The 26900-nt window shown below is 47.8% G+C and overlaps 2 protein-coding genes across 12 annotated transcripts in view; one reads left to right on the top strand and one right to left on the bottom strand.

Moving 5' to 3' along the window:
* The window catches only part of trim37 (tripartite motif containing 37), a 62201-nt gene that overhangs the window by 15541 nt on the left and 19760 nt on the right, over positions 1-26900 (top strand). For 4 of the 10 annotated variants that reach the window (XR_014118556.1, XM_081701823.1, XM_081701822.1 and 1 more), the window contains exon 26: positions 12836-12880. Coding sequence is in view for 7 of the 10 variants with exons in the window: in XM_081701823.1 (XP_081557949.1) it covers positions 12836-12880 (45 nt within the window). In the remaining 3 variants the exon portion in view is untranslated. Of the gene's footprint in view, positions 1-122; positions 1381-12835; positions 12881-15015; positions 15386-26900 lie in introns of those variants that run through there. The other 6 variants (XR_014118558.1, XR_014118557.1, XM_081701828.1 and 3 more) reach the window with 6 other exon arrangements.
* ppm1e (protein phosphatase, Mg2+/Mn2+ dependent, 1E) overlaps positions 2999-26900 on the bottom strand; it is a 38883-nt gene continuing 14981 nt past the window's right edge. For both annotated transcript variants that reach the window (XM_035535309.2, XM_081701832.1), the window contains exons 2-7: positions 16769-16896; positions 13099-13298; positions 11978-12166; positions 11691-11834; positions 11402-11495; positions 2999-8076 (exon numbers count right to left, since the gene is read on the bottom strand). In XM_035535309.2, the coding sequence (XP_035391202.1) occupies positions 7136-8076; positions 11402-11495; positions 11691-11834; positions 11978-12166; positions 13099-13298; positions 16769-16896 (1696 nt within the window). In that variant the 3' untranslated portion in view covers positions 2999-7135. The remainder of the gene's footprint in view (positions 8077-11401; positions 11496-11690; positions 11835-11977; positions 12167-13098; positions 13299-16768; positions 16897-26900) is intronic.

Below are 26900 nucleotides of genomic sequence, written 5' to 3'. Positions count from 1 at the left end.
GGATAAAAAAAAAAATATATATATATATATATATATATATATATATATATATATATATATATATATATATATATATATATAAAAAAACTTATAATTTGGTCTCTGCTGACACTTCTGAGCAGTAGCCAGGGTGGTTCGCTCTGGCCTTCTGAACGACATCTGGGGGAAATGCAGACCCTTCTGCAGATGGTGGAGCTGCTGCTTCTAAACGGAGGGGCTCGACCGCCGGGCAGGTGTAGAAAGCGGTTCTAATGCTGCCACGCACCGCGGCAAAGAAGAGTCTGCTCCACCGCTGCACAGCTTGCCGGCTCAAAATGTCTTACATTTCACGTTCCCACGTTCATTTCACGTTCCCACGTTCAGCTTTTATTTAATATAATTTTACTTTTTCTGTGTGTTCAGTTCCGTTTGTGTACTGTTCGAATGTTTGTGGACTTGTTTGAACTTGTCATAATAAATATGTTCCCTCTAGAACCCCCCCCGCGTCTCAGGTGGCTCAGAGCATTTGTGTGTCGCTCAGGTGAGCTTCCCGCGGTCCTGTTTTTCATGCTGCTCCACCCAGCCCTGATTGTGATCTGGAATGAGCCAGAAGTGGCCCTATTTTTAAATGCATTCTGTTGGAAACTGAGTAGCTGGGATGTTCAGACTCTGAGTGCATTCGACTGTCCCTGAACCCCCCCCCCCCCCCCCCCGACAGCTGCGGAGTGCTGCTGATCTCTGGCTGTTCATTCGCTGTTTGTGCTGTGCATGCGATGCCTTGGACGTATCCTGCTCGTTCTGGTCTTGGGCTGTGCTGTGTCCTGCAGGCTCGCGAGGGTCACATGCTTTCTCCATGGACGGAGCTCGCCTGTGAGTGGGTGGAGCTGAAGAGCACCCGTGGCCCGAGGGACCCTCAGCTAACAGGACCTTTTAAATAGCCCTGTGCTGTTTTAGTATTGTGCAGACGCTTGGTTATAGGTCTGGGTAACCATTTTTTTAGAAGAATGTCCTCTGCACATGTTTTTGCAGATGTTTTAAAGTCTTTTACAGTGACCAAAATGATCCCATTCTACACATTCTACCAGTGATCCTCACCCCCAACCCCTTGCTCTATCCCAGGCGATGACCCTGACACTGCTCCTGTGCAGGCTGTCTGGAGGGTGATCCAAATCAAGTGGGATCCTTTTGCATTGCTACAACATTCAGGGTTTTTTTTTGTTTTTTTTTTTGTAAGTCACTGCTAAGCTTCACAACAGGGCAGTAGTCCTCGCTATCCCAGAGATGCACCAGCTGTTGATGTCTTGTATCTGCAGTCCCATGTCATTCCTACCAACAAAAGCTATTGGATGGTCATGTATACAGTAAGTTTATGTAATACACGAATAAAATCGTTTGAGCAAAGTTTCATCTTTCTTATGTATGGCTGTTTCTCAATTTTTTAAAATCTTTTACAAGGCTTGTGCATTTAGTTTGTTCTCCTTCCGCTTAGTCCTGTAGCAGTGTGCCCTCGTGTGTGGCCCAGGCGTGCGGTGACTGCGCCGGAGGGTGTGGGTGGGACGCGAGCATATTGGGCTCAGTGGTCTGGTTGTGGATGAGTAAGGGTTGGCATTATCTCCTCCCACATCACATCCTTCTCTCGTCCTCCAACGCTGAGTGCTACTGCCGGCTCATTGGCCTCCTCCACACATACGTGCGCGCTCGCGCGCGGCGGGCGGTTGTGAGGAGGGAAGGCCTGTCCGTCACCGTTGCGGCCAGCTATTCGTGTTGTTTTGCTTCTTTTCCCAAACACCAGCTGTTGTGTCCTAGTTAAGTGTCCATGGCCTAGGACCAGTGTGCCGATCGTCCACCTGTCTCTGCATGCGTTTATCCGTCAGCACAGTGTGCCTCTCCTATTGACTTCATGCAGCGGGCCTCACTAAAATCAACAAATCGATCCTTAGATAATGAACCACCGGTGTGTTGGAGCTACAGATGATCCCAGCCCAACTTCGCCCCCTGCTTCTTACAGACCTTTTACCAGTGTAACATTTTGGCCTTAGAATAGGTGTAGCTAACTGCACCCTCTAGCCTTCATCTGAGGCTGTGTGTGTGTGTGTGTGTGTGAGTCACTAGTGAGGCCTTTAAGGGCACTATTTAGTATTCAGCCTAAAGCGAAAGTGAAGCACTAAATCTTCTCCCTCCATTCCATCAAACTGCCCACCATTTTACGATCACGATGCTCCACTGGGTGTGAATAAATCCTCCCCTCTCAGCCAAGCGCCCGCTTGCTCACCTTCACCAGTCCCGTTTGTTAACGGACCAGCAGGACCCGCCAAAAGATACACAGGCACCGAGAAACATGTCACCCTTATTTTAAGGATTGTTTATATTTAGTTTTTGCGTGTGTATTTGTGCCTTGAAACAAGCAATATAGTTAGCGAGTCCGCACAACTGCATGGATCCTGTATGGACTCCGTGTGCAGACTTCAAAAACATCTCCAGTAGCGCAGTGGAGGTGTAGCCTGCTGCCACATGCTCCACCTGCACGCCCCCGTCACCACCTGTACTTATTACCTTTTACGGAATAAAGACAGAAACATAAGCGCTCGTCTTCCCAGCTGTCTCATGCCCTTTTCAAAAACGACACACCTCAGGTGATCTTAGGACAGCGCCATCATTACCGCCGCCGTGACGAGACTGGCAACCTCCGCTGCGATTTGCGTGTTTCCGCTCTGATGTACTTATTTATTGTTCTGTCTGTGCCGATTGCTTACTGACAGAGCTCCTTCTCGCCGTGCGCGGGGAGTGGCGGCTCGATTAAAAGGCAGCCTGTTTAATTAAATGCCCTTGGTTTGCTGCCAGGCCGTGACAGGTGCAGGCTTGCGCCTGCGATTATACCTCCTGGCACACCCACACAGGGCCCGTGAGGCTGGGGCTAAGGGGGTCTGAACGCACATGTGCACACAGGCTCCGCCGGCGGCTTTAGCTCGCATCTCCCCAGCTCTGAGGGGCGGCCAAACAAATCAGACTTGACACAGGGTTCTTATACTCTTTATACATGATAGTCACCAGTTAGGATATACATATTTATAATACTACAGTACCACAAAGATACACGTACAGGTTTCACTATTTGCGGTGCGCTAATCTGCGGGTGGGGTATGCTGGAGGGTAAAGGGGGGGCCCCGCAGACACAGGGGCCGCAGGGGTGTGGGGCGCGTTCCCTTTCCCCCACATGAAAAGGCAACCGTCGGGGACTTATCTTAATTATCTTAAATATCTGAGAGTGAAAAGTAGAAAGTTCTAGAGATACAGTATGTGCGAGGGTTCGTCTTCCTCTTTTCTCGTCGTATTTTGAAGGCCGTCCTCCTGCGCCGTGGTACGTGGTAAGTTGTGGGTCTGTTGCAGGCTGCCAGCCTGGGCGTGTTTGGGGCTCCGGCCCCGCCCACAGCTAGGCGGCAGGGTGGTTTGTCTGTGAAGTCTCTGGTCGATGCGAGCAGTGTCCTTGAGGAAGAGCATGAAAGACCGGAGCGAAGCCTTCGGTGTGCCGGGCTACGAGACGCGTCTCTAGGCAGAGGAGTGCCTGGGACAAAGCTCTGCCCCTGCTGTCCCTGGGCCTGCCCCCCCCCCCCCCCCTCCCCCACAATTCCTGAAATCAGCAGCATGTGGCATCTGCAGTGGACTCTAGGCACCAGGCAGGGTGGTGAGGCTGTTAGGGTATGGCTATCATTGATATGCGTCTGTAAGAGTAGTAGTAGTACAGTCTGTTTAGTCTTGTACACAGCATTAACAGAATACAGAGATGACCATCGGTAACACACGCAGGGTTTTTTGTACCTTTTTTCCCCCCATACCTCCATTTCACTTGAAACTTTTCGGCTTCTCCGCTTTGGAGAAGCCGTGGCCTCAAAAAAAAAAAAAGAGAAGAAAGTTCTCCTCATGAAGAGTTCTCGCAAAGAGTTCTCCTCACGAAGGGTTCTCCTTGGGAAGGGTTCTCCTCGCAGAGTTCTCATGAAGAATTCTTCTCATGAAGAATTCTCGCAAAGTTCTCCTCATGAGAGTTTTCCTCACTCATGGCTTGTTTAGGTTCGTTATTGCTTACAAGAAATAAAGCAGTACATGAGCAAGAAGTGGCGAGGACAAGGAGCGGGATAGTGAGAGAGACAGAGAGAGAGAGAGAGAGACAGAGAGAGAGAGAGAGACAGAGAGAGAGACAGGCATTTCAGAGGAGAGAGAGTGGGACCATGAGACAGCAGCCTTGGCCATCACTGTATCTAACAGTCGGGCCGAAGAAGCCGACACTCCAGATACTTGACGATGAGGGAAACCGTCGGTGTGTCTCACACCACTGGAATGAGAGTCTGAACATTCCCGCCACGCCCTGCCAACGCTGGCCCAGGCTTGCGGACGGAGCAGAAAGTCCTCACAATGTCGGGGAGATCATCCCGCTCCGCTGATGGTCAGAGGGTTTCGGGTTCTCTCATTAGCGGTATCAGGTTTAGCAGGGCAGGGACAGGGTGGTTGAAGACCACAGACCCTCTGTAGCCATCTGAGTTAACAATGGTGACTTAGCTGTCACGTTAACAAGACATGAGACATCATGTGCGCATCCTCGAACGTTACTCACACGTATACGCACACGCGCACTCATATGCACCATACACAAACGTACGTGTATATACATATATATGTAGGTTCACTACAATAGTGATGTACGCCATTTGGCCCTCGGGGCGTAAGGAGATGATCAGGGCAGGGTGGAACACTTCAGGTGCTCTTCCGGGTCGCGGTAGGGAGATGTTGTGAGGAAAGGGGTCGCCTTCCCGCCGCGCTGGACCGCCGCACCCCACTGTCCCGAGAGGGGCGTGTGTGGGACACGGCAGCCTGCGGGTCAATGCTGGCATCGGAAAATGCAAACCCCCTGCAAGGTTGTTTCCTCGGATGCGCCGCGGTGCTAGGGTACTAGTGTTTTTTGGGCGGTGTGAATTACTAATGCCGCGAGTGAGCAGAGGAGAGCGGAACGGATCTGGTGACACGTAGACCAGCTTGGATGTGCTGTTTAAGAGGCCATCATAGCCGGGTAAAGAGACTTGTGATCTCCAGCTGCCCAGGTTCACTCTCCCAGTAACAATTGTAAAGTTTTGGGGTTTTTTTCTGGAGAGGGTTTTGCAGAGGGTTTTGGTCCAGATACATACCCACAGGGTCCTGGCAAGCATCATATGAAACAGAAAATCTCCTTATCGTTCCCAGTCATACATAAATATGTGTGTGAATGCACGTGTGAGTGTGTGTTTGGACTTCTTATTGTACATACATTACATTTTATCCCAGCTGAGATGCTGGCGACTGGCTAAATCTCACCTCCTGGGTACTGTGGGCTGCTCTGTACAGACTCCACGGAGCTGGACTCCATGGTGTTAGCCCAAATGGGCCAAGCTGGACGTACTCTGTGCCAACACTGACTAATGTGTGTGTTTAGTGTGACTCGGGTGGGGGATGGGGGTCACTCATGCTCATATTCCCACTCTAAAGATACCCTTCTACACCCACCCGCCCACAAACAAAAGGGTCAGATGTCTGTGGAGTGGAACAGGCGGGCTGGTACAGACAGGTCCTGTCCTTACAAACAGTGAGTATCTGTGTAGACCGTATCAGTACAAACTGAGTATTGGTAGACTATCTCTATAGACTGTGAGTTATTTTCTGGCATTTTTGTGAGTACTCCGGTGGTGGTAAATATTTGTGTGTGTGTGTGTGCGTGTGTGTTGGGAGGAGAAACTGCTATGGTTAATAAGGGATATTTTACACTATAGTGTGACATACAGTAACATTCTACAGAAAGTATCAGTATCTCTATATTTAAAACATCGCAAGGTGTTTGCAGAACCGGAAAGTTCTTCAACCTAACAATCGGGACAGCTGCAAACATCTGGTTAAAAAGGTCAAACTGCAGCCACATCTTTTAGTGTTTTTTTTCCCCTAGTTGTCCGATGCTTCTTAAGACAGTGTTGCGAGACACAGAAGGCACATACTGTCCCGCTTTAGCTAAGTCCCATCCTCCTTCACGAGGAGGAGTGAGGCTCATCTTAAACACTGCGCCGATCCCAGCGGGACGCGCCTGAACAGGAACCTGGAGATATTATGCTGACCGGTCCTGGTTTATGGGTTTATGGGTATCCTGTTTTAAGTGGGAAACATGGCCACCGTGGGACCTCGGGGATGCCTGGCGAACTGGTGCATGTAGAAATCTAGGATGAAACTGTGCGGATCTTTTCCCACATAAACATCTAGCTTGCATGTCTTTGGTTTCAAAGATTGTAAACAATTGTAAACAATCTGAATAGGTTTCATACTGCATCTATCAGAGAGTTAATGTGCAGCTGTGTAGATTAAAACTGTGTCTAGGATCAGGTTGAAAGCATGAGACAAGCTTCTGGGAAGCTTTTCCTCAGCTAACGTTCAGCGTTTGGACCTAAACAGCCAGGAGGTTCTTGTTTGAAAAATCAGGTGTTTAGGACCGGGGTTTCCACGCATCCATGAAGGACTCTCTATTTAACCGCAGGTTCAACGTGACCAGCCCACAAAAACAAACACATGACATGAATGGACAGACCTAGCTAAACTAAACGCGGCTCTGCTGCTAAGGTCGCGACGCTTACCCTAAAGAACGCTCTTGGAGGGTGTGAAAGTAAAGAATCCTAACAGAAAAGCAAGGAATGACGTCCTATTGTCTTCTTAGCTCAGAATAATCTCTACCAAACTCTAATTACCTATTACAAGAAACCTTAGGCCTGGTGGACAGGGGGGCACAGAAGAGTGATTTTGACCATGAAGTGGTCAGGATAATATGCCCGTTTTGTAGTGTTGGCTTAACGATGACGAGGAGCAGGGCGGAGGGGGTATGGCAAAGCCTGGCATCACTTGTGACAGACTGGTAAATAATAGGATGGCTTTTCTTTTGTGTGCGTGTGTGTATGTGTGTAGGTGTAGCTCACCTGATGGAGCAGGTGGAGCATGTTATTAGACACCAAGGTGATGGGTTGGATTCCCAGTTAACGCACGTGCTGTCAGAATGATAGATATGTAAGTCGCTCTGGATAGGAGTGTCTGCCGAATGCTGTAAATGTAAATGTGTTTTCTAGCCTGAATGGGGGCAGTGTGATGGGGGTTTGTGGGTTTAGAGCCCGGGGTGGTGTGTTAGGTGTGGCAGGGCGACCCCAGGCCTCCGCTCTATATAGCGGAGCGGTTCGGGCACGTCGGGCTGCAGGCTGGGGCACTCATGGGCCTTCCGGCCTTGGCGCTTCGCTGCCCGACGTGGTGCTCCACCCTCCATTCTCCTCTTCCTCCGCCCCTGCTGGGGTAAGAGAGCCGCAGCCTCCAACCACAGTCCGTCCGCGGGGGGTTGCGTGCAGGACGGGACAGGGGGCCGGGGCCCCACCCGGCGCTGGCGCCCGCTCACCTCCACCTCGCCACAGGGGCGCCAGGCGGCGCCCATGCCCATGCCACCACCCCCGCCCGCCCCCAGGTCCGGCCTGAAGGTTCTGCTCGGCGGGCCGCCAGGCGCTGGTAGTGGCCGGTCCTGGTTGCCGCCGCTGCCCGTGAGAGGCTGGGGCCCCGTGTTGCTCAGACTGGTCCTGTCGGTGAAGGAGTCGGTGCGGTCTTCATACGCCAGGTCAGCGGGGGCGGAGCACTGTTGCAGGGGCCAGCCTCCGCGGGCCTTACCTCCGTTCTCCCCTCCTCCGTCCTGACATACCAACTCGCTCTGGAGCGACTCTTCCTCCTCCTCTGGCTCCACCTCTTCCCCAGGCTCCTCCTCCGCCTCCTCCTCCGGCTCCCCGGAGGGTGGGGGCCCCCGGGGGTCCCTGAGGAAGACCACGATGACGGTGATGTTGTCGCTGGAGCCGGCGTCGCGCGCAGACGCCACCAGCTTGTGGGCCACCATTGCTGTGTCTCCGTTGTTCTCCTGCAGGTGGTCGCTGACCACACGCACAGCCTCTTCCGGGCTCACTGTGTCATAGAAGCCGTCGCAGGCCAGAATCAGATAGTCCTCCAAGCCGTCCAGCGGGAACACGCTGTGGTCAGCATCGCCACAGATATACGGCTTATGCTCCGAGTCCCCTGCACGCGCGCGCACACACACACACACACACACACACACACACACACACACACACACACACATCAGATCAATATGAGCCAATTCCTTGACAATTAAACTCCTTCATCAGTGGTCAGTCTGCCTACAGGGCTGCTGTTGGCTGGATGTGTTTGGGTGGTGGACCCACTCTCAACCCAACACAGACACTGATACACATAAAAAACCCAGCAACACTACTGGGTCTGATACACTCATACTAACAACACTACTGGGTCTGATAAACTCATACTAACAACACTAGTGGGTCTGATACACTCATACTAACAACACTAGTGGGTCTGATACACTCATACTAACAACACTAGTGGGTCTGATACACTTAACTAACAACACCACTGGGTCTGATAAACTCATACTAACAACACTAGTGGGTCTGATACACTCATACTAACAACACTAGTGGGTCTGATAAACTCATACTAACAACACTAGTGGGTCTGATACACTCATACTAACAACACTACTGGGTCTGATAAACTCATACTAACAACACTAGTGGGTCTGATACACTCATACTAACAACACTAGTGGGTCTGATACACTTAACTAACAACACCACTGGGTCTGATACACTCATACTAACTGGTTCTGATACACTGGTCTACCAGCAACGCTACTGTGTCTGATACACTGGTCTACCGGTAACACTACTGTGTCTGACACCCTGGTCTACCAGCAACGCTACTGTGTCTGATACACTGGTCTACCAGCAACACTACTGTGTCTGACACACTGGTCTACCGGCAACACTACTGTGTCTGATACACTGGTCTACCGGCAACGCTACTGTGTCTGATACACTGGTCTACCGGCAACACTACTGTGTCTGATACACTGGTCTACCAGCAACGCTACTGTGCCTGATACACTGGTCTACCAGCAACGCTACTGTGTCTGATACACTGGTCTACTAGCAATGCTGCTGTGTCTGATGATCTTCCCGGGACACAGACTACCATGTCAGTGTTACTACTGCTGAGAGCACTAGTGGCCACCCAAATAATCCCCAGTCAGCGGTGGTCCCAGGTGGTAGAGAGCATTCGAGGCCGGTGAACCCAGTAAAGTGGCCAGAGAGTGAAGTGTTTCTAATACACAGGCTGGCAAGGGTACGTTCCTTGCCATGTGGACAGGTGGCATCGTTAACCCCCCCAAGGCTGTTAACAGACCCTGAAGCTCCAGGGGACGCTGGTGGTGACGTAAGCCAATCAGAACGGTTTGGGGAAGCAGCCTGTCATCAGAGCCTGGCGCCTGAAGGGAAAGGGTTAATCCAAGTCCTTGTTGTGTGCAGATTCATCATCTACCCATCCTCAGAACAGAGCGACTTCCTGGTGGGCATCACCTTCCTGGTAGGCATCACAAGGGAAGAAAGCGAACAGACGAAGGCAGCTCTCCACTTTTGCTTAGAGGGCTGAGGTTCTTATCACTTCCTGCAGAAGCCAAATGGCTCAGGGAGTTTATCTCACTACTCCGTGAAGCCATGGAGGGGAAACCCGTAGCTAGGCTGCCTCGGCCGTTTTTTGTTTTTTTAAAAATCCTGACACTTTTCTCCGCCTTCAGAAACAGAAGGTTCCTCTACTGCTGAATGCACTACTGAGACGCCGAACCAGTCAAGTGGTTTTGAACTCACTGTAGTGAATAAGGCCTTCAACAAGCTACACTTGCACATGAAGTGGGAGTTCCAGGCAGTTGGGGGAAATCCAACCTGTTGTAGCTTTGTGCTACTGGTTTAATTGGGTCTGAACCAGGTCCAGAGGCCTGGTGATCAGGGACTCCTCAACAACATCTAAGCTTCTATTTTGGTCCTCTCCCTCTCTCTCTCGCTCTCTCTTTCACTCTTCTCCTCTCCTCCACACTCTTGCACACACACACGCACGCACGCACGCATGCACGCACGCACGCACACACACACACACACACACACAAACTCACACTTTAACCTTGTTATTCTGTGGGCGGCATGAATCTTTGCACTTTTTTCAGATCCTCCTACACCGTCCTGCTACTCACCACTAGCAGAATGAATTCAGCCGTGTTGCAATGAGCAAATACGTTTTGGGTTACATAACGTTGCCAGAGAACGCCTGTGTGAGGATGCAATCACAGAAGTGTGATGCGCCTGGGTGAGGTCCTAATCCCTGCAGTATGATGTGCAAGTGTGAAGTAGTAATCCCTGCAAGGGACAGTGTGATGTCCTAATCACTGTGGTGTGATGGGTCTGTGTGAGGTATTAATCCCTACAGTGTGAGGGGTCTGTGTGCGGTATATATATCCCTGCTGTGTGAGGTATATATCCCTGCAGTGTGAGGGGTCTGTGTGCGGTATATATATCCCTGCTGTGTGAGGGGTCTGTGCGAGGTATATATCCCTGCTGTGTGAGGGGTCTGTGCGAGGTATTAATCCCTACAGTGTGAGGGGTCTGTGTGAGGTATATAGCCCTGCTGTGTGAGGGGCCTGTGTGAGTTATATATCCCTGCTGTGTGAGGGGCCTGTGTGAGGTATATATCCCTGCAGTGTGAGGGGTCTGTGTGCGGTATATATCCCTGCTGTGTGAGGGGTCTGTGCGAGGTATATATCCCTGCTGTGTGAGGAGTCTGTGTGAGGTATTAATCCCTACAGTGTGAGGGGTCTGTGTGAGGTATATATCCCTGCTGTGCGAGGTATATATCCCTGCTGTGTGAGGGGTCTGTGTGAGGTATTAATCCCTACAGTGTGAGGGGTCTGTGTGAGGTATATATCCCTGCTGTGTAAGGTATATATCCATGCTGTGTGAGGGGTCTGTGTGAGGTATATATCCCTGCTGTGTGAGGTATATATCCATGCTGTGTGAGGGGTCTGTGTGAGGTATATATCCCTGCTGTGTAAGGTATATATCCATGCTGTGTGAGGGGTCTGTGTGAGGTATATATCCCTGCTGTGTGAGGTATATATCCATGCTGTGTGAGGGGTCTGTGTGAGGTATATATCCCTGCTGTGTAAGGTATATATCCATGCTGTGTGAGGGGTCTGTGTGAGGTATATATCCCTGCTGTGTGAGGTATATATCCATGCTGTGTGAGGGGTCTGTGTGAGGTATATATCCCTGCTGTGTGAGGTATATATCCATGCTGTGTGAGGGGTCTGTGTGAGGTATATATCCCTGCTGTGTGAGGTATATATCCATGCTGTGTGAGGGGTCTGTGTGAGGTATATATCCCTGCTGTGTGAGGTATATATCCATGCTGTGTGAGGGGTCTGTGTGAGGTATATATCCCTGCTGTGTGATGAGTGGTGTGAGCAGTGCTGTACCTATGGCTCTCGATACGGACAAGCTCCCATTTACCCGCCACGTCCCAAACCAGATCACACACCCTCCCAAAGCCTCGATCCTCTTCTTTTCATCCTAAACACACACACACACACACACACACACACACACACACCCACACGGAAAACTTTAATACAAACAATAATATTTTATATACCATAGCCAAAACTGTCAGTTAATTTGATAACAAACTATTCAGCGGCACCTTTAGGAATCATATCTATAAACTTACATATGTACATACGTTGCATCTATGTGTGTGTGTCTCACCTCTCTGTCTGGTTTGTGGGGTTTCATCAGCTCCACTGGCTGTCCCTTCTTGACCAGCATGACCTGTGAGTCTCCTAGCCAGGCCACATGTAGAGTACGACCCCGAAGAAAGGTCACAACCCCGGTGGTGCCACAGCGCAGGGTCTGTGTCACACACGCGCACACACACAAACACGTGAAAACAAGTTGAACAGAAATACATCTCTCAGTACCAGTGTTTTACTGTGTCAGACTAACAAAGAGAGAGAGAGAGACAGAGAGACAGACTTAGAGTGGCTCATCCTAACCTCGCGCGAGGCCTTCTGTACGAAGCGCTCATCTGTGAGTTTGAAGGCACGACGGAGAGCTTCTCCAGGGTCCTGGGTGAACATCTCCTGTCTGACCAAGTTCACGTGCAGGTGGTTGGCAGCATAGGTAGCAGCGTCGACTCCCCCGTGGCCATCGAACACGGCGAAAAATGCCTGGTCCTCTTGATCCTAAACACCCCCAATGACACCCCCCCATCAGGAACCCCCAGTGAAACTTCTCTCCACCTCGCTCTCTCTCTCTCTCTCTCTCTCTCCTTCTCCATCTCTGCCACCCTCTCTCTCTCTCAAATTGAAATTAAAATTCAAGTGACTTTATTGATCGCGTGGATTGCGATTTACGTTTGTCGCTAAAGCACAGGGCAGCATACGCATGTAATAAATAAATAAACAAACAAAAACAACCAAGTTAGATTCTAAATACATATACGGCCATGCACATGCACACATAGTCACATTGATGTTTGCTTATAACTGGTTAGATCTGAATTTAAGGACCTTTCTCTGGTGTCCTTATATTTAGAACTAGACAGCAGAAAATGGTGTTGTGTTTCGGTTTGTCCTGTGTGCCACTGACAGCATGTTCCCTCTTCTCAGCGTCTCTCTAATCTTTCGTCAACCATTTTTAACTGTTGGTTAAAACTGTACGCTGTGAGTCTGTACGTTACCAGTCTATACAGGTTTGTCTTTTCTTTATGTTTTTTCAAATTATTATTTGAATGAGATAATCTGCTAGTGTGTATTTCCTGTTTTCTCTGGCTGCCAGTCTCACTCTCTCTCTCTCTCTCTCTCTCTCCCTTTTACTCTCTCCCTCTTTCTCTCTGTCTATCTCTCTTTCAGAGGCCTGATCTGCTCTCATCTGGGAGCGAGTGATGCTTTCAACCAGTAAGACCAGTAAAATCTCTTCCTTTAGCTGTGAGACCTTAGCCTCCAGCCGCATCTGGCAAACTGTCTGCGCTTCAGCTAAATGGCTCTTGGGAAACAGGGTTAGCCTTAGGAACACATAACGCGCGTATATCTCGAAGGCCAGTGAAGCTCTGTGTTCAGGGGAAAAGGGGGTTGTGCGGTGGGCGTGGCAGTGGGAGGGGCTATGTGGACTATACCTGCAGGTTAAAGAGGGAGTTGAAGTCGGGGATGACCACATGCCTGTCCTCCATCTTGCGGCGCATGTTCTTGATGGCGTGGATGGAGGTCTCGTAGTAGGGGTGGGTGCGGCGCCGGGCGGGGAAACTCTTCAGCCACACACAGCAGATCTCACACAATGTATTAAAGACCAGACGCGCCAGCTTCACTGCCTCCAGCTCTATGTGGGGAAGACGAGTCACACAAACACCATTACATATACGTATAACACACACACACACATACACATACAGTCACACATGTAAACATGTACACACACACATACACAGCAAACACATGCACTCATACATATACATTCACACACATACTCTCATAGGTAGACATATCTACGCACACAACCCCTCACACACACATACATATACACACGCATACACTCATATATACACAAATCCACACATTCATGCACACATATAGAACACTTCAGTTAGACTGTTTTGCGCGCCAGTAGTTTTGTTAAAATCACTGTCCTCTCAGGTCAGGTTGTTCTGGTCTCCCTAATCTGCAAGAAAAACTGTCAGCATAGTCCAGCATATATTAACTAATCAGGAAATCTCCCCACGATGAGGCTTTCTGGATTGTTAATTACTAAAACTGTTTTAGTGGTTATGTGGACGGTGCGTCCCCCCTTTAAGTGGTTAGGTGGACGGTGTGTCCCTCCTTTAAGTGGTTATGTGGACGGTGCGTCCCTCCTTTAAGTGGTTAGGTGGACGGTGTGTCCCTCCTTTAAGTGGTTATGTGGACGGTGCGTCCCTCCTTTAAGTGGTTAGGTGGACGGTGCGTCCCTCCTTTAAGTGGTTAGGTGGACGGTGCGTCCCTCCTTTAAGTGGTTAGGTGGACAGTGTGTCCCTCCTTTAAGTGGTTATGTGGACGGTGCGTCCCTCCTTTAAGTGGTTAGGTGGACGGTGCGTCCCTCCTTTAAGTGGTTAGGTGGACGGTGCGTCCCTCCTTTAAGTGGTTATGTGGACGGTGCGTCCCTCCTTTAAGTGGTAATGTGGACGGTGCGTCCCTCCTTTAAGTGGTTAGGTGGACGGTGCGTCCCTCCTTTAAGTGGTTAGGTGGACAGTGTGTCCCTCCTTTAAGTGGTTATGTGGACGGTGCGTCCCTCCTTTAAGTGGTTAGGTGGACGGTGCGTCCCTCCTTTAAGTGGTTAGGTGGACGGTGCGTCCCTCCTTTAAGTGGTTATGTGGACGGTGCGTCCCTCCTTTAAGTGGTAATGTGGACGGTGCGTCCCTCCTTTAAGTGGTTAGGTGGACGGTGTGTCCCTCCTTTAAGTGGTTAGGTGGACGGTGTGTCCCTCCTTTAAGTGGTTATGTGGACGGTGCGTCCCTCCTTTAAGTGGTTATGTGGACGGTGCGTCCCTCCTTTAAGAACAGCCCTCCTCCACTGGCCTCATGTGGGCTGAGTCTAAATTTAATCTGCCGTCGCATGGCTGCACTGGTTCACAATGTATGCTGCTTTGGCTCCTGGCTAGACGTCCTGTCTGCTGCCCTCTATCTCTCTGTCTCTCCTCCTTTCCAATTCTCTGTTTCTCATCCTTACATCTCTCCATCCCTCTATCACTCAAGTCCCTTCTTACACCATGAAAGGCTAAAGATGTGTCAGTCTGTGTGTCTGGTCACTGACAGACATGCATGACCGTGACAAATAACTGCTCTACATAAGCAGGAAGCTGCTAACACATCATGTGAAAAACCAGAAAACACACACACGCGCACACACACACACACACACACACACACACACACACACACACACAAGCCTGCCATTGATGGACTCTGACCAACCTGTGCGTGTGTGTATGTGTGTGTGTGTGTGTGTGTGTGTGTGTGTGTGTGTGTGTGTGTGTGTGTGTGTGTGTGTGTGTGTGTGTTGTACAGTAGATGATAGCAGCACCAAGGCCAGTAGTCCCAGGACAATGAAGACTTCCAGGCTCCACCATGGTGACTGCGACCGCGCTAAGAGGTGCAGTCCATCTGACTCGCAACTGACAGGGAGGCAAAGCTTCCAGTCCACAAGGTCATGTTTCGCTGGATAATAAGGAACTTCTACAGTGTAAAAAGTGTAAAATCATATTCTGGCAGCTAGAGCCCTATCTGTGCACCTGAGTTTAAAATTAATCCAAATGCCTCCAGAGATTAAAGTATCACCATAAGTCATGTTTACCACCAAAAAGTAGCAAACAATACTTACTATATAATAGAGTTATAATTATTTTTTACATTTTTCAATAAAGTGCAGCTCACGTGAGATCAAATTGCTTTGTTTATGTTCCATAGAGCGGGTCCCTCACATGGAGGTAGCCATGTTTAAAATAGACCTAGTGCAGACTCTCTGACACATCCAGGCCACTAGGTGTCAGTATAAAGGTTGTTTCATGATGTGAAGAAGACCATTAAAAAAATTACTTATTGCTCCTTTAACAGTAATCCACCATTAATCTGCAGATGATATTTGTGTTCGGATGTGTTGTACTGAGGATAACGTCAGCATGTTGTCTTTCTGTGGTCGTCAGCACAGTTACGCAAATTATTTCTGACCTGAAGAAAACAAGTCTAAAAGTACTGAATGAGACAGGACACACAGAGAATAAAATGCTAATCACACACACATCTGGAGCTCAGCTCTGAGGACAGGGAAGTGGCAATATGAAGCGTGACATCAGATCAGATGTTACATCTCTCTTCGAATTCGACAGAACGTTGGTCTAGAACAGTAATGATCATTGCCACTTCCAATTCCTTAGCCATTTCTATTCGAATATAGAAAGTTAAGAAAGCAATTCAGGCCAGCGTTAAGTTGGTAAGTGACCTGAATACACAGTCAAATAGGAGAGTTTAAATTGTGCTGAATGCCCTACATTCACTGCAAACCCTGGCTGATTTCGGAGGGCTGTCAGAACTTCAGGGCAGATTCTCCTCCTGTTCCAGACTTAAACCCATCTTCTCTCAGGCTGTAAGCGGTGGAGACAGGCTTATTTCGTAGCGCTCTCCTCGATATGATTCGGGACTTCTGTTTAATCATACGTTTGCATCGAGAGTCCAGTGTTGCTCGGAGGAAAATGGGCTTCCCCGTTCTGTCTGGCTCTTGCTGAGGTTTCTACCTCATATCTGTAGACTGTAAAATTGCTTTTTGAGAGTGTCTATTGTAACAGGAGCCCTAAATAAATCGGGACAGACCGGAACTCGGCCACAGTGTCCAAATTACCCAGCAGCGTCAAACACAATGTCAAACAGTATTAATTATTTTCAGTACTTTACTGTGATTTACATGTTAATGATATTGTAATCAAGCTTGAAAATGTCAGATTTTCAAGAAAGGTTTTTCCTTTCTGTTGGTGTTTTTTTAAATTATTATTAAACTTCAAGATGTCTGAGTAGATGTCTGTCCATTCCCAGGGCTTCAAACTGAAGAGGATGAATTTGTATGTAATAATAATTTTAGAAAAACCTAGTTAATAATGGAGTGACTCATAAAAGATTCTTGCTGTCTAGCCTGCTAAGACACTGTGGGACAGTGAGGAGAGGCTTCTTCTAGGAATCCTGTTTGGGGTGTAGAGAACGCAATCTGCAGACGTCTGGAGTGAAGCTAAAGCAGCATACGAGCAGGACGAGTGCGTGGTGAGATACTCACGAGGAAACGAAGGTGCTTCTGTGCCCTCCTCAGTACTCTTGGCTAGATGGTATATGGAGAGATCAGTCTGCAGAACACTATCAGCCGTGCCTCGAGACAGGCCTGCAGCCAGTGAGAATGGGCAGTTACTGTAAAAACACAGACAGAGAGAAGAAGAAAGAAAGAAAGAAAGAAAGAAAGAAAGAAAGAAAGAAAGATGGAGAAGGTCAGGGAGAGTGACAAAAGGGTGTTACACATTTGCCATACTGATGGTAGGCAGTACAAAGGTTCTCTGTGAGAGCTCTGAGGGTGCCTGGGTTATAGCTGTATTATGGCTGGATTATGGCTGGATTATGGCTGGGTTATAGCTGGATTATGGCTGGATTATGGCTGGGTTATATCTGGATTATGGCTGGGTTATAACTGGATTATGGCTGGATTGTGGCTGAGTTATGGCTGGGTTATAGCTGTATTATGGCTGGATTGCGGCTGAGTTATGGCTGGGTTATGGCTGGATAATGGCTGGGTTATAGCTGGATTATGTCTGAATTATGGCTGGGTTATAGCTGGATTATGGCTGGGTTATAGCTGGATTATGGCTGGATTGTGTCTGAATTATGGCTGGGTTATAGCTGTATTATGGCTGGATTGCGGTTGAGTTATGGCTGGGTTATGGCTGGATAATGGCTGTATTATGGATGAGTTATGGCTGGGTTATAGCTGTATTATGGCTGGATTGCGGCTGAGTTATGGCTGGGTTATGGCTGGATAATGGCTGGGTTATAGCTGGATTATGTCTGAATTATGGCTGGGTTATAGCTGGATTATGGCTGGGTTATATCTGGATTATGTCTGAGTTATGACTGGGTTATAGCTGGATTATGGCTGGGTTATGGCTGGGTTACGACTGAGTTAAAGATGTATTATGGCTGGATTGCGGCTGAGTTTTGGCTGGATTATGTCTGAATTATGTCTGAGTTATGGCTGGGTTATGGCTGGATTATGTCTGAACTATGGCTGAGTTATGTCTGAGTTATGGCTGGGTTATGGCTGTATTATTGCTGGATTATGTCTGAATTATGGTTGAGTTATGGCTGGGTTATGACTGGATTATATCTGGACTATGGTTGATTTATGTATGAGTTATGGCTGGGTTATAGCTGGATTATGGCTGGATTATGGTTGGGGTATGGCTGGGTTATGGCTGGATTATGGTTGGGGTATGACTGGATTATGGCTGAGTTATGGCTGGGTTATGGCTGGGTTATGGCTGGGTTATGGTTGGATTATATTTGGGGTATGGCTGGGTTATGGCTGGGTTATGGCTGGTTTATAACTTCTTTACCAGAGAGATGGTGAGGAGACATAAAGCAGCAGCCTAAAGCCTAAGATCTAAATACTGTGGTCAATATTATAGTATAAATTCTGCCAGATAATTACCTCCTCCCCAATTTAACAACTGGGTTACAGTAGTGATTGGGTTAACAATTGGCTACTGATACGAGAAACATACCACTACAGAATACACATAGGAACTACTATGTGAGGAATCTGAGAGCCTTTACAGGTTTTGCAATGCCACAGGTTTACCAGCTGGTACAATGACGTCGGTCCTGTACGGACTTGGACACTCAGGAGGAGTCTGCTAGCAGACAGCAGTATCTATGCTCACTCCAACTCTCCACTTAGGAGAAGTGTTGATTATGAAAGTGTTGAGGATGAAAATTACAGTCACGATTGTAGCACATATTATGAAATCATAGCCCAAGAGTCTCTTCCTCACAGAGACCTTTAGGTTGTTACATAAGAACTGACAGCCATGTTACCAACCAGAATCAGTTTAGCAGATCCACTAGAACAGAAAAAAAACAGAAAACAATTAAATGAATTTAATAAAAAAAAAAACATACACACTCCTCACCCAGGGCAACTTCAGCCCTCATGTGTCCAGTTTAAACTGAAATAGACATGACTAATGATGAAGACATTACTAATGAGCTTGTGTCCTCAGCAAGGCGTGCTGGTGATTCCAGGTGCAGCACTGAGTAATAGCACGCTACACCACAACTGCCTCGAACAGGGGTGTCACCCAATTTACTGGGGCACATGCAAATTGACCCCAGGCGCTACATTACCCATTTTCGAAAGCTTGAGCAGCTAATGCATGCAGTCCAAGCTGGTTTATTTCATGTTGTTACAGTAAAGGACATTTGTAAATGTTTCAAAAGAAAGTTGGCCAAGACAAGGTAATGATAGCTCATAGATATATGTTTTGGTTATAGCGGTTATACTTCTAACCTTTTAACATTCGAAAAATACACATTAGACCACTAACGCCAAGGCCTTAATGAATGTACCAAAGGCGTCAGTTTAGCTAGCTGGTAAAAGAGGCATTGATAACACAAGCCTGCAAAAAGAGTGTCATCACGTTAATCTATTTACTGTGTAACAGGCTTTTTACCAGAGGCCCACTTTTGGCCCTACAACTGATTGGCAAGCAAAACGGTACAGGTGTGCCCCTGTAAACTCTGTGGGTACCTCCGTACAAGGACTCCAGAAACACCACTGACCTCAAACCTCTAGTTTGCACCTGACCGGCAGACACAATCAAATAAATTAGAGTGAAATGAATTCAAGGATAAGGGCAAGAAGGGCTTCCCCTGACAAAACTGGTCAGCAACTCCCAAGAACTACGGTTCTGGAGAATGAATAACATCTGAAAATCGTCTCAGAATCCTACAGTGTGCTGAAACCGTGGTAATAATCTCAGCGCCTAATCTCTCCAATAGTGGGGGCTCTAGGATGGGACCAAAATAGTTGCTGAAATTTTGTGCAAGTGCATGATGATCATTAGGCCTGCCGCTGTTGGATAATGCTGAACCCGGTTTTATTTGGAGAGGGAAAAATGTTCAATCTCTTTAATCGCTTGGAACGCTGACGGGCAGTGTTGCCAGACTGGGCGAATTCCCGCCAATTTGGGCGGCTTTAGTTTGAAATTGGCAGGGAAAAACACGCTTTGGCGGGTCGACAAACATTTGGGCTGGTTTTATTAATTATTTTGGTGGTTATATATATACACTTTATAAAGCAGCTGCAATTACCTCCTCCCCACATGCAATCAGCTGTCAAAGGTTTGATGGACAGGTTATTCATTCCTGCCGAGAAAATACCGTTGCCACGCCCATCTACAGTGATTTATCAGCTAGACGGCATCGATAAATCATCAGGTTTTGGCTCTCGTTTGGCTCTCACAATACCAAAGTGAGGAAAATACAAACGAAGAAAAAACGGGAAAGTGACCCTGAACTAAAAGTCTTTGACAGCGCCTGCAACAGAAGATGAATATAAGGCGCGCTGCCTTAGAGCAGACGTCATACTTTAAACACATGAAAAAAAAACATTTAAATGTCCTTCATAATTTATAATTATTGATCTGTACACTAAGATATGAGAAGTTTATTAGTAGGCCATGCTGGTTTAAAAAAGCCGAAATGCTGAACATGGGCTTTTTTTCATTTGGATTGTTTGGCGGATTTTCAGCCACGTTTTGGCTGGCAACCCTGCTGCCGGTTCACTAAACTCAGTAGTACAGGGTGGCATCGCTGCATTAACCGTTACCCCCAAAATATGACATCCGAGCAGCTGGACGGTCAATGTCTTCACTCCGAAGCACTGACATACACTCGGTCCCCGTTTGTGTTATCACGCTGTGAAATGTCTTGGAGTGCTGCTTTCATATTAAGCTAGTACGATATGTTCTTCAAAGACGTTAGACTGGTTACCTGAGGCGAAATGAAGAAAGCTCAACAACGCTAACATTGTTCGTCAAACGGCGTGGTGAGATGTGCTACTTGCTTTAGAGTTATAACCTAATGGAATGCCGAAAGAAAGGTGCATCTTTCCAGCAAGTACTACAGATAATGACCGAGATGTCATAACGACAAGTACAAGATGTCTTCATAAAATATGACAATAAACCAGTCGTCTGGTGGTCTGTCACGTTAGGTAGCGTTAGCCTGCTGGCGTGTTAGCCTGCCATATATATATATATATATATATATGAGAGAGAGAGAGAGTCAGCAACTGCTTGTGGCAGAAACAATGCTCAGATTAAAATAGAGAGTCAGTGTCAATCTACTTTAATGCAGAACTAGGGTGTGTAAATGAAGACGACTTTTCATCAGCATGAAAGGGTCTGTAATAAAGTTGCTACCAGATCCTGAGATGGTAGCACCAGTGCGACCAGCGGAAATGTATTCTGGAGCACTGAATTCCAGCTGGGTTTTACTCTGTACATTAAGGAACAGGGGCCATTGTTTTGGGACTGTAAGAGAAGCAGGCTAATGTAGTAATGAACTCCAAAGTCTCATAAACCCCCGACATCTCCCACTGCATTGCATCCAGCGTGGACTCAAATGATGTGGCATCATTAGTCTCTGCTCAGGTGAGGTGAGGAACTGTCTCTCTTCGGTGTTCCTTCACTCATGGCAACCTGGAGGCTGACAATTGATGCTTCTCTGTATCTATGACAACACTGACAGCAGCGTGCAAGGCATTGCCATGACAACGGGTTGCTTTGGGGAAGAGATGGGGTGGTGGGAGGAGAACAGTTGCTAAGACCCCCCGTGAGGCCACAAGGGACTATGGAAAAAAAATGGATACACAGCAGATCCCCTTTTAAACACACACACACACACACACACACACTACAAGAAACTGGAAACACAGCTCTGTGGACAGAAGGAGGAAAGTGGAGCATTCTGTCTCAAGGAGACCTCAATGACAACCTGCTCTAGATGTGGAAAAGGTACCTCTGAGGAAGCAGAGCACTCCACTCACACACACACGCACACTCACACAGAAGGAGACTCAGCTCTGAACAACAGTTTCTCTTAGTACAACGATACCACCACATCTTTTTCAAGGAGGGTTTAGATCTGCCTGAGAGTAAGTTAACCTCTGCATTTCAAAAAACTGTAAATGACCTTGGAGGCAAAAAAACAAAACAAAACGGTTTAAGAGATAAAACAGCAGGAGGTTGGAGAAAGAGGGAAACTAGAAGGTTTGGACCATGCCTTATACCCCCAGTCCTTTATTAAGATCACTGGGTAATGGACACAACAGACTGCTTGATACAGACATGCTGTACACAGACAGATGAAACTGCACAAAAAAAAGGGATAGAGAGAGAGAGAGAGACTGGTTGCTAGGAGGGGGTTGATGAGGTGATGGCCTAAGGAATAAAGACAGGAAGAAAGAGAATAAGAGAGATGGAGAGAGATAGAGATGGTGAGATAGAGAGACAGAAAGACAAAGAAAAACAGAAAGAGAGAGAGATAGAAAGAGCACACCAGTTCCCATCACACTCTGGGATCCTCCTCCGCATTTCCATTCATAGAAATCATCTCTTTTCTCCCTCCCTCTTACACACACACACACACACACACACACACACACGCGCGCGCGCGCGCGTGCACAAACGTCACCACCTGAGAGGGAGGGGGTGATGAGGTGGGTTGTCATAATTGGCTGAGGTACTTCAGCACATCAGAGCTGAGCCAATAGGAAGTGTCTTTTTAGTGAGCAACACAGCTGAATCAGACGCATGCAAAGGAATGAGGAGAGGGAGGGAGAGAGAGAGAGAGAGAGAGAGAGAGAGAGAGAGAGAGAGAGAGAGAGAGAGAGAGCGGGAGGGAGGAATGGGCTTTTTAGTCCTTCACCCATGTTGGTTTAATCCTCCTGTTTAAATGTATGCAAGGAGTGTAACAATGTGAGACAGGAAGATATATGGAGTCTGCTCTCTACCACTACAGTCTGCTCTCTACCACTACAGTCTGCTCTCTACCACTACAGTCTGCTCTCTACCACTACAGTCTGCTCTCTACCACTACAGTCTGCTCTCTACCACTACAGTCTGCTCTCTACCACTACAGTCTGCTCTACCACTACAGTCCGCTCTACCACTACAGTCTGCTCTCTACCACTACAGTCTGCTCTCTACCACTACAGTCCGCTCTACCATTACAGTCTGCTCTCTACCACTACAGTCCGCTCTACCACTACAGTCTGCTCTACCACTACAGTCCGCTCTCTACCACTACAGTCTGCTCTCTACCACTACAGTCTGCTCTCTACCACCACAGTCTGCTCTGTACCACTACAGTCTGCTCTCTACCACTACAGTCTGCTCTCTACCACTACAGTCTGCTCTCTACCACTACAGTCCGCTCTACCACTACAGTCCGCTCTCTACCACTACAGTCCGCTCTCTACCACTACAGTCCGCTCTCTACCACTACAGTCCGCTCTCTACCACTACAGTCCGCTCTCTACCACTACAGTCCGCTCTACCACTACAGTCCGCTCTCTACCACTACAGTCCGCTCTACCACTACAGTCTGCTCTCTACCACTACAGTCTGCTCTCTACCACTACAGTCTGCTCTCTACCACTACAGTCCGCTCTACCACTACAGTCCGCTCTCTACCACTACAGTCCGCTCTCTACCACTACAGTCCGCTCTCTACCACTACAGTCCGCTCTACCACTACAGTCCGCTCTACCACTACAGTCCGCTCTACCACTACAGTCCGCTCTCTACCACTACAGTCCGCTCTACCACTACAGTCCGCTCTACCATTACAGTCTGCTCTACCACTTTATCTCTTTACCAGAGAGACAGAATCACAGCAGTACTGGTGTCTACACACAGCTTGGGCATGTAGCATGTAGCTGCTGTCATATAGGGGCAGGTGTTTATCACCATTACAGTCAAAGTGAATCAGAAACCAGAACGTATTTTATTTCCTTAATATGATGTATGTCTGAATAATACAGGGGTAAAGTATTCATCATTTGAAGCATCAGATCTGAACGCTAGCTTGCACTCTATCGTGGAGGACAATGAATCCATGAATACACTCTTTACACAGTGCCAGACGGTCAATAGTTAGGTGAAGAATGTTAGTTTACCGAGATTGAATCTGTATAAAGAATGATTTTAGGTCTCTGACATAATTGCTGTATCCGCACAGTGCAGGCAAGTTGCATTCTGAAAATAATCCAGGCTAAAATTCCTTGAATATAATGTGGTATTCTGCAGTACTCCACCTTCTTCAAAATGTAAAAAATTGAGCCACAAGGCCTGTTACCATGGCATTTTAGGAGCCAAACCCACACCTCTAAACCTTGTGGCTGCTAGCTGGTATTAGTGCAGACTAGCCAGTGAAACATGCCATGATACTATTGGTTAATGTTATCTTTTGCCTGCCTTCTCTCCACAGTGACATAGTGAAATGTCAGAAATTGTTTATAGGTGGGCAGAGGTCACTGCACTGTACTGAAATATTTAAGATAAACAAGAATTTTGTCTATAATATAAAAAGTAAAAAAGTACATCTTGATTTCAGGTTGGATTTCTGTTAATTTCTTTGGCAACAGTTGATAATTACAGTTCATGCTGATGAAGCTATTTGGATTTGAGAGCAGAAGCGAGGGAGATGTGTGTTTGGGAGTCTCTGTTTGACGTCATTCTGAGTGACTGAGTGTCTTCCACAAACACTGCAGCATAGATGCAGAGTCACACATACACACACTCTCTCCTCTCCCTTACAAGATAGCAAAAACCTACATATTGAAATCATGTACATTGTACTGAAATCAGACATGTGGTTTGAGAGAAAAGGAGAGGGGTGTAAGAAGAGATGGAAGGAAATGTTTAGAATTACTTTATATGTGTGCGTGAGGTGGCAATGTTTTGACAATACAATTGTGAATTTGTCATGTCAAAGCAAACCTGGAGCTTGAGGGAGAGAGAGAAGGAAAGAGCAGGAGATATATGGGGAGAAATAGAGAGAGATTTTGAGATCTCAAGAGCCTATAACGTTAACTTTCAGTTGTCCTTGACTGTTTAAAAACCTTGTAAAAATACAAGAACGTATGTGTGTGCGTGCATGTGTGTGTGTGAGCGTGTGTGCATGTGTCTGTAAGTGTGTGTGTGTGTGTGTACGTTTGTCCTTTGCACATATAGCTCTACCCCTGAGTGTCACTTCATGCTCCAGTTAAAGGCAGTTCCGTATACACACTGATCTGCTATTGCACAACACTCACCTGCAGCACATTGCTTGCATTGTTTGTGTGTGTGTGTGTGTGTGTGTGTGTGTGTGTGTGTGTGTGTGCACGCTGTACTGTTTCCACACTCCCACTGGGTGCATGATAAGGACAAGCTGATATCCCAGTGAGGCCATTTTTGGAGTGTGTACGTGGGTGAAAATGGGTTTGTTGGTGCCTGTGGAGTGCTTTGAGCATTTGAATATTTGGATGTGAGAAGGAGTGCATGTGTGTGTGTGTGTGTGTGTGTGTGTGTGTGTGTGTGTGTGTGTGTGTGTGTGTGTGTGTGTGTGTGCGTGCGTGTATGTATGCACGTAATCTTTGTTGTTAAGTCAGGGAGTATTAATAGCAACATGCAGGGTCTCATTCTACCACATCTGCACCCAGTTGATTAATCTGTTTGTCCCATAACAGCTCAAACACACACACACACACACACACACACAAACAAACGTGCGTGTGCAAACATTTGCAAGCATACACACACACTCTGTCACTGCTGAAGTTGTGTGCTGACTGGCTTGGGTATTCCTCTTTTCTCTTTATCAAGGACCTGAGTGAAAACCCCTTCCTCTATTCACCCTGCACAGCATTACAGCATCCTAATTACAATCGGGGGGGGGATGAGTGTGAGAATAAGCAGCAGGAGCAGTATAGCACTTCCTGTTTCTGAATATTCTGAACTTTCATCCCATTCGCTGGGGCTCCCCTTCCTGAAAGGGGGTGGAGCTAACAGGGCCTATCTGTGCAGGAAATCGTGGAAATCAGTACACAAAACAGCCTTCCCTTAAAACCTCCTTATTCTTACGGCGTAGGCAGTCGGAGTTCCTGCTGCACACTTACATGCAGTAGGCAGACACAAAGCAGGGCGAGAAAGTGCTCCAATAGTCTCTCTCTCTCTCTCTCTCACCTGCGGAGGGCCTTAGCGATGTCTGCCACACTACTCTTCACCTCCGTCTGGGTCCCAAGCCTCACACTGTTCCCACCAGCCCAGTCTACCAAGAGTTTAAGATTACAGTGGAGGCTGAGAGGAAGTGAGAGGTTAAGATTACGGTGGAGGCTGAGAGGAAGTGAGAGGTTAAGATTACGGTGGAGGCAGAAAGGCAATGAGGAGATTGTAGAGTGTCATCCATGTAGCCAAACCATCTAAGCCAAACTGTCCTGAGCCTCCATCCCCGGCCAGTGCCGTGTCTGCGTACAGCTATGTATTCCCATGAGACCCCATGTGTTTACAAACAGGTATTCCTGCAGCACAGTGCAGGGAGATGCAGTGTGAAATCTCTGAACTGTGCGCGTCGGGTGTTTCTCCACCAGGGTGACGGCCATTGCGTTTAAGGCCAAACTCTCGCTGCTATACACAGTGCCTGGGCAGTTGGAAATGGGTGTGCCACTCTGCCTCACTCTGCTGCAGCTGTGGGCTCTGATGCCGGGAATTTGCCAAACAAATAGCCACCCCCCCCCCCCTTATGGAAAGTAGTGCTTCAGCAAGCAACGGCTCCTCCAGCATGTAGGCTCTCGGAACCAACGTGACTCAGCCATAGCGCAGAGACGTGACCACAAACACGCTCTGCCGTAACGTCACACCAGTGGCCAGCGTGTCAAGTCCTTATGGTAATTTGGGGCTACAACACCCTTCTAGGGAGAGAAACCCAGCGGGTCCGACGTTTCATCCTGGTCGATGTTTGTCTCGGGTCCGTCTCTTGTTTGCAGTTGACCCCGCGCGTGCGGTCTCAGGTACTGTATTAATACTCTAAAAAGATCAGGGCATCTTCATTATACACGGAAGGGTTCCAACTCACGTCTACGCCCTTCAGTTTCAGCACGGCAGGTTCACACTCACATATTACTGAATATTAATATTTCAGGAACCAGGACCATAATATACACAGGAACCAAGCACAAGGGCCTAAATATTTTAGCGCTTTACAGTAAAAACCCAGGTGTGCATGTGCAGGACAGTGGAAGTGTGGAGGATGCGACTGAGTGAACATCGCAAGCATGTCTTAGTTGAAGGAGGCTGACCTAGTTGGGCCAGGGAGGATGG

This window comes from Electrophorus electricus, chromosome 19 (genome assembly GCF_041902795.1).
Source record: "Electrophorus electricus isolate QZ-2024a chromosome 19, ASM4190279v1, whole genome shotgun sequence".
Lineage (NCBI taxonomy): Eukaryota > Metazoa > Chordata > Actinopteri > Gymnotiformes > Gymnotidae > Electrophorus > Electrophorus electricus.
This window is presented reverse-complemented; position numbering and strand designations above follow the sequence as displayed.